Source organism: Mesoplodon mirus (assembly GCF_964341445.2).
Source record: "Mesoplodon mirus genome assembly, chromosome: 3".
In the NCBI taxonomy this organism is placed as follows: domain Eukaryota; kingdom Metazoa; phylum Chordata; class Mammalia; order Artiodactyla; family Ziphiidae; genus Mesoplodon; species Mesoplodon mirus.
Window position 1 is genome coordinate 35,167,169 of NC_138978.1, and position 13,162 is coordinate 35,180,330.

Sequence of the window (13,162 nt, forward strand, 5' to 3'; positions counted from 1 at the left end):
CCCTCGCCTTGTTTGGCGGCCACGGCGCAGGGCTGTTCTGGGAGCCACAACAATGCCATGATGTTTTGGAGACAGGAAGCCCCAAGCTGGCCGCGAATGAAGGACTTCCTGTGTTTAAAGTTGCAGGAATATCCGCCGACCAGCCCAGTTCAAATGCAAACACCCGAACTAGGGAGGACGAATGGCTAATTCAGACCAGCTGGACTCTCCAGGGCTGGAACTGAGGATAAAATGAAAGGAATTCCTAGGAGCTTGGGCCATACTTGAAGACCAGAGGGGCTGTGCCATTGTTATTAAAGGACACAATCGATATAAATCCTCTGCTTCCAACTCTGCTTGGGTGAGAAGTGAGTGGAACTAGATATTGAATAAGACTTGTCAATATCAGATGATTTTTTTTAACTGACTGAATTGGAAAGAGCAGTGCTCTTAAAAAAAACAAAAAAGCCATAGAAGGAATTATTTTGTTTGTTGAATACATTGTACCATTTATCTGCCTGCAACTATGAGGCTGCTAACCTGTGAGAAGAAAGCTGTTCTTAGAGCGTCTCTCAGAATGGTTTCAAAGTGGGACTTCCAGGCCTTTCTGGAGGGAAGTTCCAATTGGTGGTTTGAGGTTACGAACATGTAAAAGGATTTTTAACTTATGCAGAATGCATTTGGGGGGAACCCGTGAGAAACTTTTTAAAGGTTGATGGTTCATCTTGTTTGAAAAATATGGGTAAGCCACTCAGCAGGCCAGACTGTTTAAGGCAGAACCCCATCTGCCTGGGGAAAGGAGAGGAGGAGGATGGCTATATAGAGGATTGCTATGTTCCGCAGCGATCTATATATGATACAATGAGGATAAATGAACAAATTGACCAGGGGTCAAAGCTTAATCAGACTTCAAAAAGCACCATGGAAAAGATAGAAGGAAGTACTATATCCAGCAATGGTACATTAGGAGCAGCAGCTAATGTTTTTGAATCCAGAGCACCAGAAAGCAAAAAGTTGGATGAGAGAATAATATTTGATGCACTAAAGCTAAGCAGTGATGTGCAGAAGTCAGCACCTGTGCCACCCAGAAGGCGGCCAAATGCAGAACGCAAAGACAATGTTAACAGGAGATCATGGAAGTCCTTCATGCCACCGAATTTCCCAGAATTTGCAGAAAGGATGGAAGCTTCTCTCAGTGAGGTTTCCGAAGCTGGTGCTTCACATCCTTGCTTGCAAGAGAAGAAGGAATCCAGTTCTGCATTAACAGAAAGTTCTGGTCATTTGGACCACAGGGAACCTCAGTCAGAGTCCGTAACTCTGGAACATGTGTCCAAATCCATAGGTATTCCAGAAGGGCAGGATGTGAAAAACTTAGGTGGAGATTGCCAAGACTTCAGATTTCAGCAGCACAGTGAGATCTCTCCCCGTGAATTCCAGCCTCTAGAGTCAGAAGCTGCAGCAGCAAGTGGTAACACAGATGTAACGCGGGAACACAGATTCTCAAGTGCAACCTGGCCCAGAGCCATGAAAAGTTTGGCTAAGGGAGGCTTTGGCGAGAAGCAGCACCCCCTTCAGGACACAGGTTGCACTGTAGAAATGCCACCTCTCTCCCCTTGCCTGAGTGAAGAGCTGTTGGATCCAGAGTTGCATATTCTCATAACCCCCAGCCTGAGAGAGAAAACAGAATCTGAGCTAAAGTTTGAGGAGGATGAACGATGGATTATGATGGAGGCTGAGGAGGAGTGGGAGGAAGAGAAACTGTCAGAGAGAGGAAAGACTTTTCTAATGGCAGATGAGGAAAGGAACAGCCTGGCAGATGTTTTCGAAGAAAGAGAGCAAGAAAACACTGTAGCAGTGGTGGAGGATGGAGCCGACTTCTCAGCTGCTGTCTTGGGGACTTTTGACCACCTAGCTCTTGGTCAGATCTGTTGTTCTGATGACCCACAGCCAGCTAAGAACCTTTTGGCGTCTGTTCTCAAGGATGCATCGCTTGATTACAGTTGTGTCCTAACAGGTGAGAGTGCTGTAGGAGAACTGAGAAACAGAACTGCTCAGGGGCTAGAGGGTCTTGTTTCAGATTTAGAATGTACTGTTGGTCCTGCCAATTCAGAGCAGCTCTCTGACACAGATTCAGTGCAGATGTTTCTTGAACTTGAAAAGGAGTGTTTATGTGAAGAAGGAGTAACTCCTTTAGTTGAGCTGGAGACTCAAGCCTCTTCTGAAGGGCTGGCCCCATCCCAGGATGCAGAAAATTCACTTGTAATTAGTCATTTTCCAGGGGCTGCCTTAGAAAAGGAGCATGTAGGCCTTTTAAATGTAAGAGCAAAGGACTCTGATCCTGGGTTGGATTGTGACTATTTTAATGCCCTGGATTCTTCCCAGGTGCCTAATACTTTGGAACTTACTGCCTACTCTGATACCGTGAGGGGCGCTTCCACTGTTAGTGAGGAGGAGGGTGAAAAAGTGCCTTTTAGCCCCGAGACTGCAGGGGAATTTAACTTTAGACACCCAGCTGATCTGGAGTCACCGGGAAAGCCAGACCCAGGAGGATTGTCCAACTCTGATCACAGGGCTTCTCATGAAGAAAATGTATCAGGCTTTGAAGCCAAGCTGGCCAAAGAAAATGGCAGTTTGTCCCAGCTGGACTGTAGTGAAGTTGAGGGGAATGCTGAGGAGTGTGTGGAGAGAGTCCCCCTCAGTTCTGCTGTTAGCTATGAACTAATAGATGTTACCTCAGGATCTGAAGTAGAGGCGTTACCATATGATTCACATTTACTAACAGATGAGATCCATTGGGAAGGTGAGAAAGGAGCTATTAATCAAGGAAATAACAGTCTGACTTCCTTGGGAGATGTGGACCTTTGTGAATTGTTGTCCGTGGAAGGAGCTTGTGATGAGGATGGTGAAGCACAGGCACTGGGTTATGATGCCAGGCTGGAGGACCGAGCCCCAGCACATCTTCCTAGTGACCTCCCAGAGTGGGTCTCCCAGGATCTCCAGAGGAAATCCCCAGAGTCAGAGATCCTGAGTCTGCACCTGCAGGTTGGAGGACTGGGACATAGCAGAGATGGAGTGGAAACTGTGAATGACATAAAGCCCAAGCTGAATGTGGCCTCATTGGAGGGAGGGGAAACAGAAATGAGAGATTCAGATTCATTGCTAAATATCCTTCTGGAGGAACAAGTTACCAAGGCTAGTAATACGGAACCAATTTTGGAGGAATGGATACCCATCCCACAGAAGCCTGACCCAGCTGCTGCAGTGCCCACTGTAGAAGAAGATGCCCTAGATGCTGCAGTGCCTGCCCCAGAGGGAACTGCTATAGTTGCTCTTACAGTGCCCTTCCCAGAGGAGGAAGTACCTGTTGTTCCAGTGGCCACCATGGAGGCACATGTCCCAGCTGCTGCAGTATCAGCTACAGAGAGGGCTGCTGCCCCAGCTGTTGCAGTGCCTGCTCCTGAGGGGACTGCTTCACCTGCTTCAGTGGCCATCACAGAGGAGGATGTACTAGCTGTTACAGAATCCTCCCTGGAGTGGACTGCTCCAGCTGCTGCAGTGCCCACCCCAGGGGAGCCTGCTGCCCCAGCTGCTGCAGTGCCCACCCCAGGGGAGTTTGCAGCCCCAGCTGCTGCAGTGTCCACCCCAGAGGGTTCTGCAGCCCCAGCTGCTGCAGTGTCCACCCCAGAGGAGCCTGCCACCCCCACTACTTCAGTGCCCACTCCAGGGGAGCCTGCCGCCCCAGCTGCTGCAGTGTCCACCCCAGAGGAGCCTGCCACCCCCACTACTTCAGTGCCCACTCCAGGGGAGCCTGCCGCCCCAGCTGCTGCAGTGCCCACCCCAGGGGAGCCTGCAGCCCCAGCTGCTGCAGTGCCCACCCCAGTGGAGCCTGCCGCCCCAGCTCCTGCAGTGCCCACCCCAGGGGAGCCTGCCGCCCCAGCTCCTGCAGTGACCACCCCAGGGGAGCCTGCAGCCCCAGCTCCTGCAGTGCCCACCCCAGTGGAGCCTGCAGCCCCAGCTCCTGCAGTGCCCACCCCAGGGGAGCCTGCAGCCCCAGCTCCTGCAGTGACCACCCCAGGGGAGCCTGCCGCCCCAGCTCCTGCAGTGCCCACCCCAGGGGAGCCTGCCGCCCCAGCTCCTGCAGTGCCCACCCCAGTGGAGCCTGCCGCCCCAGCTCCTGCAGTGCCCACCCCAGGGGAGCCTGCCGCCCCAGCTCCTGCAGTGCCCACCCCAGGGGAGCCTGCTGCCCCAGCTCCTGCAGTGCCCACCCCAGGGGAGCCTGCCGCCCCAGCTCCTGCAGTGCCCACCCCAGGGGAGCCTGCCGCCCCCGCTGCTGCAGTGCCCACCCCAGGGGAACCTGCACCTCCCACTACTGTGGTGCCCACCCCAGAGGAGCCTGCCGCCCCCACTGCTGCAGTGCCCACCCCAGGGGAGCCTGCCGCCCCAGCTCCTGCAGTGCCCACCCCAGGGGAGCCTGCCGCCCCCGCTGCTGCAGTGCCCACCCCAGGGGAACCTGCACCTCCCACTACTGTGGTGCCCACCCCAGAGGAGCCTGCCGCCCCCACTGCTGCAGTGCCCACCCCAGGGGAGCCTGCCGCCCCAGCTCCTGCAGTGCCCACCCCAGTGGAGCCTGCAGCCCCAGCTGCTGCAGTGCCCACCCCAGGGGAGCCTGCAGCCCCAGCTCCTGCAGTGCCCACCCCAGAGGAGCCTGCCGCCCCAGCTGCTGCAGTGTCCACCCCAGAGGAGCCTGCCGCCCCAGCTGCTGCAGTGCCCACCCCAGGGGAGCCTGCCGCCCCAGCTCCTGCAGTGCCCACCCCAGGGGAGCCTGCCGCCCCAGCTCCTGCAGTGCCCACCCCAGGGGAGCCTGCCGCCCCAGCTGCTGCAGTGCCCACCCCAGGGGAACCTGCACCTCCCACTACTGTGGTGCCCACCCCAGGGGAGCCTGCAGCCCCAGCTGCTGCAGTGCCCACCCCAGGGGAGTTTTCAGCCCTAGCTGCTGCAGTGTCCACCCCAGAGGAGCCTGCCGCCCCAGCTGCTGCAGTGCCCACCCCAGGGGAGCCTGCCGCCCCGACTGCTGCAGTGTCCACCCCAGTGGAGCCTGCAGCCCCAGCTGCTGCAGTGCCCACCCCAGGGGAGCCTGCCGCCCCAGCTGCTGCAGTGCCCACCCCAGGGGAGTTTGCAGCCCTAGCTGCTGCAGTGTCCACCCCAGAGGAGCCTGCCGCCCCAGCTGCTGCAGTGCCCACCCCAGGGGAGCCTGCCGCCCCGACTGCTGCAGTGTCCACCCCAGGGGAGCCTGCCGCCCCAGCTGCTGCAGTGCCCACCCCAGGGGAGCCTGCCGCCCCAGCTGCTGCAGTGCCCACCCCAGGGGAACCTGCACCTCCCACTACTGTGGTGCCCACCCCAGGGGAGCCTGCCGCCCCAGCTGCTGCAGTGCCCACCCCAGGGAAGTTTGCAGCCCTAGCTGCTGCAGTGTCCACCCCAGAGGGGTCTGCAGCCCCAGCTGCTGCAGTGCCCACCCCAGGGGAGTTTTCAGCCCTAGCTGCTGCAGTGTCCACCCCAGAGGAGCCTGCCGCCCCGACTGCTGCAGTGTCCACCCCAGAGGAGCCTGCCGCCCCAGCTGCTGCAGTGCCCACCCCAGGGGAGCCTGCAGCCCCAGCTCCTGCAGTGCCCACCCCAGGGGAGCCTGCCGCCCCAGCTGCTGCAGTGCCCACCCCAGGGGAACCTGCACCTCCCACTACTGTGGTGCCCACCCCAGAGGAGCCTGCCGCCCCAGCTGCTGCAGTGCCCACCCCAGGGAAGTTTGCAGCCCTAGTTGCTGCAGTGTCCACCCCAGAGGAGCCTGCCGCCCCAGATGCTGCAGTGCCCACCGCAGGGGAGGCTGCCGCCCCGGCTGCTGCAGTGCCCACCCCAGGGGAGCCTGCTGCCCCCACTGCTGCAGTGCCCACCCCAGGGGAGCCTGCCGCCCCGGCTGCTACAGTGCCTGCTGTGGAGGAAGTGTTCCCTGCTGGCGTACCCTTCCAGGGAGATACTACCCATACTGACTCAGTGCCTGTCTTAGAAGAAGGAAGTCCTGTTCTAGAGGAGGCTTCCCCTGCTGGAATGTGGATCAAGGAGGACCTTGATTCCCCAGCATTTGGAATGAAAGAGGTGACTGGCACAGTGCTGCATGGGAAAGTGCCTCTGGCTGCAGTTGATGGATTAAATTCAAATGAGGTAATTGTTGCTCATATTGTTGGGGAAGGATCTGGAGAGTAAAGTGAGATTTGCAAGTTCTCTGACTTGGTGGTGATTAGAAAGGGCACAGATTGTTCTTTCTTTGGTTCCCTTTGGGGTGTCTGGGCTTTTCTGGTCTTTTTTGGTCTTTTTATTGAGTTTATGGGGAAAATGTGTTTTTACCTGCTGAAAAACTTTATAATTCAGACTCTCATTGTTTTTAATTCAGACATAAGCAAAACCCAAAGAAAACAGGGATGTAAACAGTTTTTGGCTTACATTTTGAAAAAGATTATTAACAAGAAAGGGTGATTCTGCTTTTGAATTTTACAATAAGCATGTTCTTTCCTAAATCAAGAGGCTGCTTATTCATTGGTGATGTCAGCAGTCAGGTAGAGGCTAGAATGTGGACTTTGGAGTGAGACCTGGAGTACTTTTTAACCACCCTGAGACAGTTAAATGTCCTGAGGCTCCAGTTTCTTCATTTGTTAAGGCAGAAGAACCCTTTGAGGGTTGTGAGGATAAAATGAGATAATCCATTCAACGCACCAAACATAGAAGATTTCAATTACTATCAATATGCTCCCCCCCTTTCCCTTTTTTTCTATCTATCTATTTATTTATTTATGGCTGCGTTGCTGCTCACAGGCTTTCTCTAGTTGTGGCGAGCGGGGGCTACTCTTCATTGTGGTGCGCAGCCTTCTCATTGTGGTGGCTTCTCTTGTTGTGGAGCATGGGCTCTAGGCGCGCGGGCTTCAGTAGTTGTGGCACATGGGCTCAGTAGTTGTGGCTTGTGGGCTCTAGAGCGCAGGCTCAGTAGCTGTGGTGCAGGGGCTTAGTTGCTCCACAGCATGTGGGATCTTCCCAGACCAGGGCTCGTGTCTCCTGCATTGCCAGGCGGATTCTTAGCCACTGAGCCACCAGGGAAGCCCCCGCCTTTCCCTTTCAAATAGATATGTTGGTTAGTTGAAAGAATTCACCAAGGCGGGTTGGAGGAAAGCCATATATAGATGTGTGAATAACAGTTTTTTAATACAAATGTGTGTTTTTAAAAGCCTAATAAGGCACAATAATATTTATGAAAAAGAGGCATTTTAATCATGTCAAACTTTGTATCCTGAAGCAGTCACTTTTCCTTTCCTGGACCTCTTGTTTCTTAATCCATAAAATAAGAATTGGGCTGATGTCCTCCTGGGTCTCTCTTAGCTCCAGGATTTTGAGATTCCTGATGTTAGAAAACAGAATGTGTTGTGAACCCTCTTCCCAGGTTTCCTATCCTTGAGCATTCTTAGTCAAAGGATTTTGAGAGTGGCAGCTTTCTACAGTTCACTGTCCTGTCGTCATTTGGTCGCTGGTAAGCAGTGAAGGAGTTAGAAGTTTAGTCAAATACAGTCAGGGGTTACTGAGTGAGGAGGTGGTTTTGATTTTACACCATCCCCGGGACCCAGAACAGTGCCTTCTTCGTAGTATGCCTTCCCTATTGCGAGTGGATGAATATTAATCTCCTGAATATCCATGGATGCTGCAAGAAAGATGGGTTCACCCCATTGCAGAACCTTTCAGGGCAGCCTTAGCTAGAGGACCAATTAAACATGCAGCTGCCAGCAATGAAAAATCATCTTGATTGTAGGCTATAAGCCGTCACCTGTGCCACAGATCCTCCTGCAGAGCTGAGTGGTGGTAGTGTCACCTGGGCTTCGCCAATTATTTTGTAATTAGGCATCCCATCAAATTAGAATGCATCACCTTTCAGATTGAGGGATTTGATTCAGTTTTCTGAGTTTTACTGAATTTGGGATTGACACTAAGATCCCAGCAACCTATCCAAAGGCACCAGCATTCTTGATTATACAGAATATTTCTAGTATAAAGCCTACAGCAGTAATCAATGAAATATAGGGATTACCTTACAAAGAGCCAGTCAAATCTGCATAAAGGAAGAATATTCAGAGAAACCCTTAATATCAGTCTCTGGGATCTCTGTTTCCCCATCTACAAAATGAGTAGGTGGGGCTAGGTAATTTCTAAGGATCCTTCCAGCTACAGGAGGTTGTCATTTTATGAAATATTACCTGATATAAATGACAGGAGAAGGAAATAGTAGCCCAGCTGCAAAATCTGTGATTTAAAATGAACTGCTTTAGATCCTCTGCACATGTATGTACAAATGTCCACATGTATACATGGTTAAAATAGATATAAGCTTTCAATTGCAATCACAAGAAGGTTTGATAGAGGAAACAGAAGGCCAGAACTTGCTTGCTATTTCTATTTCTTTTTTTTTTTTTTAAGATGTTGGGGGTAGGAGTTTATTAATTAATTAATTTATTTTTGCTGTGTTGGGTCTTCGTTTCTGTGCGAGGGCTTTCTCTAGTTGTGGCAAGCGGGGGCCACTCTTCATCGCGGTGCGTGGGCCTCTCACTATCTCGGCCTCTCTTGTTGCGGAGCACAGGCTCCAGACGCGCAGGCTCAGTGGTTGTGGCTCACGGGCCTAGTTGCTCTGCGGCATGTGGGTTCCTCCCAGACCAGGGTTTGAACCCGTGTCCCCTGCATTAGCAGGCAGATTCTCAACCACTGCACCACCAGGGAAGCCCCGCTTGCTATTTCTGTAGTGGGATCCTAGGCCCACTAAGAACAATATGTGGTTATTTAAGCGCTCTCCTCATGTATAGACTTCCTTAGTCTTATTTCCAGTCATTGGTTCAATGGAAGAAAAAAAACTTTTGTATAAAACAGTGGTTCTATAAAATTAAAATTTGCCAAGAAAGTCTTTTTAAACAAAAAATTGGGGAGCCCCGCAACTTCAGGTCAGTGTTTGAATACTCAGCTGACCAGCAGAACTTTTATGGATTTGTTTGCTTTCTCTAACACCGTTTCTATGCAAAGATTCATTCATTTACTGGATAAATATTTATTGTGTAGCTACTCTGAGCCAGGCACTGGGGCTTCTGCAGTGAATAGCATCGGCATGGTCCCTGCCCTTGTGGAACTTATACTGTAGTAGGGGAGGCAGACATTAAGCAAAAATGACACAAATACATGGTTACAAATGTGGCAAATGCTTTGAATAAAAAATAAAGGTTATGATGAGAAACAATAAGGGTATTTAACTTCAATTGTGGTGTCAGGGAAGGAATTTTAAAACTAAAACCTGAAGGATAAGTTACTTAGTTACTCAGAGAGTCAGAGGGAAGAGCATTCCAGACAAAGGAAATGGTAGCTGGGAAGAGCTTGGCATGTTAGAACTAGAAGAAAGCCAAGTGGCTTGACCACAGTGAGCAAGGGTTCCGGAAGAGTGCCTTGCAGTAAACCTGGAGAGTTAGGAAGGGGCCAGATGATGCAGGGGCTGAGAAAGAAGTCCTCAAAAGGATTTCTACCTTAAGAGCCGAAAGAAGCTATTGAAAGATTTTAAGTAGGGGAGTGAAATGATTTCATTTACGTTTTTTAAAAGATGACTCTCAGCTTAAAGATAGAGAAAACTGGTTCACACTGACAGTAGCATTCTCAACATTATCCAGGGTTTATAAATCTCAGATTTCTTTTGTCTTGTATTTGTTAGTTCGTATTATGATTATTCACATGTAATACAGAAAACACAGAATGGTTCGCAACTTAAAAAAAAAATCACACTGACAACTGTGTTTAGAGTGGATTGCAGTGGATCAAGGACAGAGTAAAGAAGCCTGCTTGCTACATTACTGCAATTGTCCAGGTGGCTTGGACTAGAGGGGTGTCAGTGGATTTGAAGACAATGGGATGGATCTAAGATACAGTTTGGAGGCAGAATCAATAAGACCTGATAATGGCTTTCATATTGGGAGGGAGTGAGGGGGAGTTATCAAGGATGGCTTCTAGTTCTGGTTTGCACAACTGAGTGGATGGGTGTTGGAGGGTGGAGGGAACAAAAAGTACTCATTAAACCGAGAAGGCATCTTGAGACCAAAAAAGGAGGCAGGTAGCTCCATATAATCAATGGATCAGTTTATTATAGGGTAACTTACTGTCAGGGTGGGATCAGACAGACAACAACAACTCTGAAGCATTCGCAGCTGCACTCTGCACCGCCCAGGAGGCCACTGGGACAATTCTACAGTTAACCTAGGGTCTGGGGTTTATGGGGTGGGGGCAGCAGGTGCTTGGAAAAAGGACGTGCATTCCTAAGTCAAGATTTATGAACGGGTACTAGTCTCATGGGCGCCAGGAATATATGTCAGCGAAGGTTTTCATCATTGTTTGGGGACTAACGGAGCATAGGGGCTACTGGGTCCTGATGATTATTAAACAATATCTATTACCTACAAAGCCCGTGACAACAGAGAAGTGATTTACTGTACGGTACAGTCCTGGGTTGGGTCAGCAAAAGGACGGGAGAAACTCTAAGGGCCCAAAATGGCGTCAGTTATGCTCACAGCCATACAATGGGGGCAGTAGTAAATTCCTTAGGGAAGAACAGATTTGGGGGAGAGGAAGTTAGCAGGTTCGATTTTGGAATGGTTAAGTTCAAGATGCCTGTGACTCATTTGTATGGCAGTATTAAGCAAGTAGTTGGATATCCAGATTTGAAGTTCAGAAGATACATATAAATTTTAGTGATGAGCATTTATCATGGTAAGTATTTAAAGCCATAGAAATGGATAGAATTGCCTAGAGGAGACTGTGGAATGAGAAGAGGGCTCAGGACTGACATGCTACTCTTATCACTACCCCCAAAGGCTAACATTTGGAGATCTAGAAGAGGAAGAGGGCAAAGGACCTCAAAAAAGGATCAGTCAGTATGAAAACTGGGAGACTGTGGTGTTACCAAAGATAAAAGCATTTGAAGAAGTTCTTTGGGAAGTTTTCTGTTTTATGTCCCTGTTGCATCTTACAGCCTTGCAATAATTTTTACTAGTGTTCTGCTCTGGGAAATGTCTGCCAGCACTGGTTAGTTAATAACATGGCACAGTCCAATTGAAGTAGTTAGGAGTAGGAATTTAATGTATCTTAAAAGCACTGGTTTTGCACAACAGCTTTATTTGGGAGTTGAGAGAAAAGGAGCAAGTGTTTTCAAATTTACTTTCTTTAACCTTCCGTTCACTGGTGTTCAATATAAATATTTAAACTACTTAAGTATCTAGAGGCACTTTCATATATTTTTTAACTTCTGGGGAAAAAAATGAGACAAATACCCATTCCCTGTCAACTTAATCCATAGAGTGGGCATGGGAAATGAAGTAACCTCTAATGCTTCTATGTGAAATGTTCACGAACAAAGTAAATCCAACTTTTAAGAAAAGAATTCACTCTGTTATATGAAAGAGATTGTTAAGCTATTTAAATTTTATTTTTGCTTTTCTGTGTCATTTACATTGATAGCCCATAGAGCTTCTTGCCAGGAGAGGAGGTATTCTCTGTGTTGCCCAATACATTAGGCCCTAGCCACACGTGGCTGTTGACCCGATGAAATGTGGCTAGTGTGGTTGAGGAACTGAATTTCTAGTTAAAGAGCCACAAGTAGCTGTTGGCTACCATATTGGCACAACAGAGAAAAAATTAAATATCAGTCATAGCATGAGACAGGATTTAATTACTGAGTAAAAGGGGGCTCTTCAGTGTGGACTTGACATCTTCTCTCTGTACCTTAGGCATTTCTGCTTTCTTTGCCTTTCCAACCCCTGCCCCACAGCCGTTTTGTTGCACTCAAGCAGCTTAAGCCGTGGGAGTTGTTTTTCCCCCCTCTGCTCTGATTTTTCTGCAGTGAAAACATCTTTAACACAAAATAGAATCATAGTACTTGCTTTCTCTGGGAACCATGTTAGAGTAACAGTCATTTTTAGCTGAACTGCCTTGTAGTGTTGCCTAACAAAATATGGTGTAATCGGATTATAGTGTAAAATGAAGCCCACTGGTGAGTACCCGTATAACCTTCCTTTTTCAATGTTCCCTGGAGCCTTTCCTCCCTGGTGACTCACTTGTTCAGCCACAGACCACTCTTGCTAGAATCAGTTTCCTAATCCTAGTGTGATCTGTGGTCTCACATAGGCCAAAATTAGTCTTACCCAAACTTATAATTTTCTTTCACATTTATTTTTGTCCTCTTCGATTTTCTGTCATTCTTTGGCTTTAATTGGCTCACCTGTCTCACTGAAACTGAAGGAACTTTTTATGGAAGAGAAAAGAATGGAAATAGATCTAGACTAGTGGAAATATGGCTCATTTTATCCTCTGATAATTGAGAGGAATCTGATCTTAGGGACAAATATTTATCTCATTCTTTTCCTTAATACCATTAGTGGCAAAAATACTGTTCTCTTGTGACTCTTTGTTTCCTTTTAGGAAGTTCCAAGTAATAATGGACCTTGACTGCATTAGAAAGAAACATTCACATTGCTTGTTACACTCGTTCATATTGTTTTAAAATTCCATTGTTTCATGGTGAACATGGATATATAGTATCATTATTTTAAAAATATTTTATGTATACCTACGTCTTACTCAGAGTAGGTGTCTGAAGTTGTTAAGGACATCTCCCAGTATTACTGGCCCATTTCCCTTTGTAATCAGAGGAATATTATTTCAAGATTATTGGCCATGTGTGGTCTATGGCCTTGGAACAGAATGGAGTTAAATAGCCACAGGGGGATTAAGCTATGAGGTTGGTGTTCTTCACACCATTAATATGTTTTGGCTAATTGAGTTATTAGTCCAAGTCAGAGAAGAGCATTGCATGTATCAGTGGTCAATTAAAGCTATTCCCCAAGGTATTTTTAATCTTAAATACTAGTCAGTCTTCCCTGTTAGGACTGATATGCATCACACTTTCATGATATCTTGAGGCTGGTGCTGGTTTTATTCTCTATAGCTTTTTGCATTAAAAATTAAGAAGATTAAAAAACAAACAAACCATGAGTCATTGGGTTAAATGCCTAAGTAGTGCTGTAACTCTCTGTAATTACTTGTCCGTAAGAGAATGTATGTATTGAAATATGAAACC

The 13,162-nt window shown here is 48.6% G+C and overlaps 1 protein-coding gene across 19 annotated transcripts in view; it reads left to right on the forward strand.

Moving 5' to 3' along the window:
- The window catches only part of MACF1 (microtubule actin crosslinking factor 1), a gene marked incomplete at its 5' end in the record, with an annotated part of 343,589 nt that overhangs the window by 275,778 nt on the left and 54,649 nt on the right, over positions 1-13,162 (forward strand). Inside the window, one exon of one of the 19 annotated variants that reach the window (XM_082612363.1) lies at positions 716-6,189. The exons of the other annotated variants lie outside the window; for them this stretch is intronic. Coding sequence (XP_082468489.1) covers positions 718-6,189 — 5,472 coding nt within the window. Of the gene's footprint in view, positions 1-715; positions 6,190-13,162 lie in introns of those variants that run through there. 19 annotated transcript variants of the gene reach the window in all.